This window comes from Acomys minous (assembly GCF_964271855.1).
Source record: "Acomys minous genome assembly, chromosome: 15".
NCBI lineage: Eukaryota > Metazoa > Chordata > Mammalia > Rodentia > Muridae > Acomys > Acomys minous.
The window spans coordinates 72,910,169-72,916,922 of record NC_140497.1 but is presented as its reverse complement, the minus strand read 5'-3'; the positions used below and the strand labels follow the sequence as shown (position 1 = coordinate 72,916,922).

The 6,754-nt window shown below is 44.3% G+C and overlaps 1 protein-coding gene across 1 annotated transcript; it reads right to left on the bottom strand.

Moving 5' to 3' along the window:
• Positions 1 to 3,503: 3,503 nt before the first annotated feature.
• On the bottom strand, positions 3,504 to 5,563 carry LOC311585399 (C-X-C motif chemokine 2-like). The gene is made up of 4 exons (XM_084760546.1): positions 5,334 to 5,563; positions 5,118 to 5,229; positions 4,898 to 4,981; positions 3,504 to 4,194 (listed from the first exon to the last, which is right to left on the bottom strand). The coding sequence occupies exons 1-4, from the start codon at positions 5,413 to 5,415 to the stop codon at positions 4,179 to 4,181; spliced, it is 294 nt and encodes a 97-aa protein (XP_084616672.1). The 5' UTR covers positions 5,416 to 5,563; the 3' UTR covers positions 3,504 to 4,178.
• Positions 5,564 to 6,754: the final 1,191 nt, after the last annotated feature.

Below are 6,754 nucleotides of genomic sequence, written 5' to 3'. Positions count from 1 at the left end.
GCTTCCGTCCGCTCTGATGATCTGATTTTGATCTCAGGGATCCACACAGTAGAAGAAGACTGACTCCTGACATCTGTCCTCTGGGGCTCCGCAAGCCCTCCATGGCACTCACATGCCCCCACACATAAACATACACAGAAATAAATGATCACGGAAATATAAATAAATAAATAAATAAAATGACAAAAAAAAACCTGGAAAAGTATATAGTGTCTTTTCTACATCCTCTATTCACGTGCATGAACGAATTTCAATAGTCTATAAAGATACCCACACAACCTTATTACTTTCTGCATGTATGTGCTTATATGTAATTGTTGATCTTCATTATCAACTCGATGGAATTAGAATCACCATGGAAACATACCTCCTAGTGTGTCTATGACAGTGTTTTACAGAAAGGCTTGACAAAGCAGGGAAACTTACCCTCAGTATGGGCGGCAACATCCCATGGGAGCAACACACTAAAAGGGGGTCGGGGGAAAGGAGAAGATGAGTGGGCCAGCAGCACCGGTCACTCTCTGATGCTCGACTGTGAATAAAGCCTGAGCAACTTCCTCATGCTCCGGCTGGCCCAGCATCCCCCACCTTGAGCTGCCAGGTAGAATAACCCCCAAGTGGTTTTGCCAGGTGTTTTATCACACCAATAAGATGTTAGCTAAGGCATTATGGGCACTCCCTCACCCTCAAATTAGCCCTGTGCATTCTAACTCATACCTTGTTGGTGCCCCCCCTGCCAGACACTCCCCTTGCTTTTCTTTAGTCTCCCACATTCCTGTTCAGGTACATTGTAAACGTTCCCATTTGGAAAACACTGTCAGAGTCCCTCATTTTAGCCTGGTGTCTCCTAGTATTTAATTTCTTTTTGGCTACAGTAAAAAATGTCAAATGTCAACTGTACGTTTTCAATAAACAGGGGGGGAAATAATCATGGAGAACTTGCCAAGGTCTAATTATTTGCTAATATAATAATCAATATGAATTTAGCAAGGGACAACTATGGGATGCTGTTGGTGATTACATGAGGTGATTAATGTGGGCAAGGTAACAACTTATGTAAGTATAAAATCGTTGCTTCAGGCAGAGGCGGTGGATCTCTGAGAGTTTGAGGTCAACATGGTCTACTTAGCAAGTTCCAGATCAGACAGTCCTTTATGGATAGACCCTATCTCAGACACAGCAGAAGCAAAACTGCCTCAATCCAGTGAAACTTTATTAATGCAATAATTATACATGAGCTCTCAATTGAATATAATAATTCGAATCATTTCCTAAACAGTCTAAATTGAGCTGTAGGAATACTACCACCAGCGCTCCTAGTAAGGGAAGTGCGGATCTTACACTCAGAATGACTAGGGAGTGAGAGTTTTTCGCCTCTGTGTGGATTTTTGTGCTTAGAAACCTGCCTGGATGCCCTGCTTTCATTTTAGCATCTCGCGGTTTCTGTTTCATTTGAAGTCAAAAGCTGGCTCCAGGTACAATAGCTCACACCTGCAATCCAAGCCTTTTGGAGGCTGAGATAGAAGGATCAAGAGTTGAGGCCAGCCTGGGTGTCTAAAAAGGCCATGTCTCAAAACAGGAGACAAGAACTCTCTCCAGGTAGGCTTTGTCTTTTCTAAGTGTCCTATGGGCAGAATAAAAGGATAAAGTGTGGAAGGGCAACAGAGAGGGATGCTAGCTCTCCTCAGCAGCTCTGATGGACTCAGGCATCACATTCCCCAGAGCAATGTACTGTCTTGTCCCTCCTTACTGAAAAAGAAAGAAAAGGTTCCTAGACATGAGCCAACCAGGAAGTGGATTTTATTCCCCAGTGTGTTTTATTTGGAAGGGAAAGGAATTATGGGATGCAATAAAACTCTTAATAAAGTCATGACCTTTTCTGGAGGAGGAACTATGGAATTTCATAGAAAGCAATGATATTTGCAGTTAATCTAAAAGAACGCTTTAATGAGAAAATTGTGTGTGTGCATGTGCGTGCTTGTGTGTGTGTGTGTGTGTGTGTGTGTGTGTGTGTGTGTGTGTGTGTGTGTCTGTAAGGCAGAAGCAACATCATGCTCAGCTTTTATATGGGTGCAGGGATCCAGACTCAGACTCTCATGTTTGTGGGGTGTACACTCTGCTGACTGAGCCATCTCCCTATTCCTGGAGAAAGTTTTTATTTTTTTTTCTTTGAGAATAATCCATGTTCGTACAAAGCAACTTTCAGCATGTTGCAATAGTCTTTCCTTTTACACCATTTTCTATAGCCATCAAGATCTAGTGAAACCCACCGTCTATGTGTAGGATATCAGGACAATGGAATTCAGGACATGTGAACAATTTGTATTTGGTTAGGAGCTGTATGCTATTTCAATGTACTGAAAATTGAATTACTAAAACTCAATTATGAGTTCCAATTCTTCTGTCTTGTTAAATGACTCCGTTATACCATATTTACATACCTTTCCTGCATCAACAAACCAAACTTTTTAGGTGAAAAGTTAATAGAACTGTGAATACCATGTCACTTAGTAATCTTGAAACTCAAAGTATCTCATTTACCTTATAAGGAGAAATAGCATTCTGTTTTATGGAAAGAGATTAACTTAGTCTGGCGCGAGGGGTCTGACAGGAGGAGATGGGGGGGGGAATGTAGATTTACTCGCTAGGGAGGGTGAGAGAGATAAATGCAGAAGAATGAGAGGGAAGGGTAAAATAGCAGTAAGGATAATATCTGAAAGGGTCATACGAGTGCCAGGCCACCAGGCAAGTCCTCTCCCGGATGCTGTTCCTCAGGGTATGAGCTAGGATTGCTGGCCAAGGGACAGGTCCAGTGAATCACCGCTCGATCTATTTCCAGGTCCCATATAAACACCCTTTCTTCCTGTTCAGGTCGGGAGGGTGCTTTCACAGGCTCAGCGTTGTTCCCTGCCTCATGTCTGGAGGTTCAGTGTGCTCCTGTCTGTCTGGGAGTTTTAAGTTAAAGCCAGCATGATAAGAGGGCACTTAAGCTTGTTGACCTTAGAAGAGCATTACATTTCAGGAAATTAACCTCTCTTTCCCTGAAGGTTAGGAGAGCCCCCCTCATGGTGGTCTTTCACACTGATTAAGCACCCAGTTTTATCTTCGTTACGCAGACTGAGTCCTGAGGAAGGATCTGCCACATTACTGCAGTTCAGACCCAACTTTATTGTGAGGGAAAGCAAGGGATGTTTGTAAAATAAATAAAAGCATAAGAAAATAATTTAAATGAGAGCTTTTAGAAACTATTTGTTAAATTTTCAAAAGCTGTTGTGCTGAACCTCAAGTTGGTTGTAGTGAGGAAAATACATCAAACAGGGATTATTTCCAAGACCAATCTACATAGATGTGGAAAAGGAATTTCAAGGTGCTTTCTTGAGAGAAACAAGGGAGGGTCCAGCTAGTAGGGGTCCCTACAGAACAGATGGTTTCTTTTGCATTCCCGACACCTTGGGTACAGTGGAAGAAGTATAAAACAAACTTAAGCGTGTTTATACTTTTAAATAAAGGTTTTATTTTTTTGTTGTTGTTATGTGCAAAGGCACATGAATAAATAAATGTCTCTACTTCAACACATGAGAAAGCATGATAAAACGAGGGCTAATCAGGCACTGTGCCTTACAAGGGAGACCGAAATTGTCTACAGGATATTCATAATTCACAACATCGCCGTTATTGAAAGCCTAAACAACAGAAATATTGTACACACATAATATAGAATCACTGAAAAATAAATAGCTGCTTGAAAGTGATCTGACTGCATTTGTTTGTCCTCCGATCTCTATCAGAGTGTGGGTGTGATGTAGCTAGTGCCAAACTCACCCACCCCAGAAAGCAATGAAGGAACAGACTTCAAAATGCATCACCTTCTAACTACATAAGCAAACTAACGTTAATTTAACACAATAAACATTATTAAATTAAACCTCAGTTTCACATATTAAAATGACATGTTATGATATCACAGTGAATCGGCAAACATGTATCTTTAAATATAATAAACTTAACAATATCTTAGCATTGAAAAATAAATAAATAAATAAATAGGCATATAAGTAGCTGAACTCTCAGACGGTGAGGCACGTCAGGCACCATGCAGGCTTCCCAGGTGCTGTTCGCTTCTCTTATCTTCAGTTCTTCTCCTTGAGGTGCAACAGCCCACGCCCCTTCTTTCCTGGTCAGTTAGCCTTGCCTCTGATGAGAAAAACCGGTTGATTTTAGTAGGTAGTTTAAAGACTGATTGCAAAGCCCTCATCTGTTGACTTCACCCTGGACCTTGTTTTATTTTATGCCCCAAATGCAACCATATCTAACCTGCCACCAGGGAGCTGTTCCCTGAACCATGTCTGTCCTACCTGGCAATAAACACTCTGGATGCTGCGATATTAGTGTTGTAGTAACTGGGGTTACAATTGTGCTAGCTTCAGACTGGCCAAATGATATTAAGGATAACTAGCTTCCCTTAAACTGTGAACAACAGGTGCGTGGCAAACCCTTGTTCTTCATCAGGCAGCCTCAGAGGCACACCTTGACCAAACCCAGGAGTTACCCTTTACAGCTCAAAGACCTAGAAAGAGCAGGGTTAAGTACTATATCAACATAGTACACCAGAGGCTTTACCAACAGCATTCGCTCATTCTACTTAATTCTTAGGGGACACACACAGCAGCCAACCATTAGAGTCGAACTTTTGAGAGTGCGGACGGTAGAATTAGGTTGTGTCCTTCTGATACTAAAGCCAAGCGATGATCGCAAGGCAAAGTTAACTATGAAAATAATAATCTAGGTTTCTGGTTCGTAGTTAACCTTTATTTCCCCCCTCCCCCCCGCTACAATTTTCAGGAATCAGATGCCAGTACTCTGACCAAGGCTCCAGGCAAATGTAACCACAACTCACTTGTTCAGAATCTTCTGGATGATCTTCTGAACCAACGGGGCTTCAGGATTGAGACAAACTTCTTGACCGTTCTTGAGAGTGGCTCTGCAGAAACAAGTGGAGACCCTTGTAAGTCACCAGGTTCCACTGGGGGTGAGCATGGGGCATAAGGAGGATGTGGGCAGCGACTCTAGCAATGACAGAGGTACGGGGGGGGGGCGGGGGGGGGAACGATACTCACATGACTTCTGTCTTGGTGCAATGAGGTCCCGGGGGTGTCACGGTCAAGCTCTGGATAGTCTTGAAATCAATCCTTTGTAGGGTCTTCAAGCACTGGCATCGCAGCTCACTGCCTACAATCGCCCCGATGGGAGAAGACACTTGGTCAGAGGGGCTGCGGGTGGCTGCCTACCCGAGGCTTCTCCGGGGATGTAAACGGGATGTAAATGGGTCTCACCTGTAGCCTGTTGGTTGATGGCCAGCAGCAGGAGCAGAAGCAGCATCGCGGTACGGAGGAGTGGGCGTGTGCCTGGGGCCATGGCGCTGAGCAGAAGTGCTGCTAGAGTCTGGAGCGCAGGGGCTGGCTGGAGGCTCTGAGGAGCAATCTGGGGCTCTGGGGCCCTGCGAGTCCCTTTTATGCATAGTGGCTGGAAAAGCCGTGGGACCCGGGAAATTCCCTGAGCTCAGGATCCCACATCAGAAAGGACAGCGCCCCGCCCTTGAGCTGAGTGGGTTGGGGACACGCGCGCGTGTGCTGCATGCCTCATGCTAGTGCCCTGCCCTTCCACTGTGGGACCCTGGGATGTCCTTCCTCAAAGTCTCAAGAAGAAGGAAGTGATCTCTGCGGTGGAGGGACCACCTTCTAAGGCACTGTAGTCACCGAGTGACTCCTCGAAGGAGCGATGTCATCAGTGGAGAAGTAACAGTTTGGGGAACTTTAGTCATTAGGGCTGGAGGGATTAAGGTGTGTGAGCACGCAGGGCAGGGGGTGGGGGCGGGGCATGCTTCTCCGTTAGTTACATACTCAGATAATTCTAGATGAAGATTTACTCACATCTGCATAAGTGCAGTGTTGAAATACAGTCATCTCAGGCTGTACACAAGACTGCTCTTTTTTCCTGGTGTGTAGCGAGCACGAATAAATCACATTTTGTGTCATATCCTCCCAGTGGGCTTGCGGGGCAGGGGGGAGGGGGGAAGGATGTGTCAAAAGCTTAATTCATGTTTCACCTAGGACGTAGTGTTGTAATCTCATATAACTTCCTCAGTGAAATTCTGGAACTTCCGAGGCTTCAGTGTGCCTGTGAGCACCACACAGGGTGTAAGAGGTTTTCATGAATTCAGGAAGTAGAAACATCATGGGGGTGGTCTCCCTCGGAGCATCAAGGGGAGGGAGGCAGTGCTGCGAGGGCTCTCAAGGAAACAGTGAAGTCACCAAAGTCAGTGCTGACACCTAGAGGGAGTAGCGCCCCGCCCTACACTGGTCCTCATAGGGGGAAAAAAAAAGCGCGTCCAGGAGAAACAGCTAAGAACCAGGTTACAGTCTCAAAACTCTTTTCTTTTCCTTCATTCCTTTCTTTTCTTTTCTTTCTTTCTTTTTTTTTTTTTTTTTTTTTTTTTTTTTTTTTTTTTTTTCGTTATCGAGACAAATCTCGTTTCTTTCCCACTTTATACAGGCTTTCTTGTCCCATTGAGTTGAGTTCCCCTCTGGAGGATCATATTTTACTTTCGCCTGTTGTGATAAGCTATTGTAGATTCTCAGCTCTAGCCTTGTCATTCACTAGCTTGTTTTCTCACCCTGGGTTTTAATTCTTGGACAGATAAACATGCAAGTTTTAGATGGTTTGGGTGTGGGTCTAGGTACAGCTCTCTGAGGGT

Bases quoted from the DNA above. Each gene is read 5' to 3' on its own strand.
- LOC311585399 (XM_084760546.1), bottom strand. From the start codon at position 5,415: ATGGCCCCAGGCACACGCCCACTCCTCCGTACCGCGATGCTGCTTCTG. The intron at 5,230-5,333 runs GTGAGACCCATT...GGGCGATTGTAG, and splicing joins CATCAACCAACAGGCTACAG to GCAGTGAGCTGCGATGCCAG. The intron at 4,982-5,117 runs GTGAGTATCGTT...TTGTTTCTGCAG, and splicing joins TGCACCAAGACAGAAGTCAT to AGCCACTCTCAAGAACGGTC.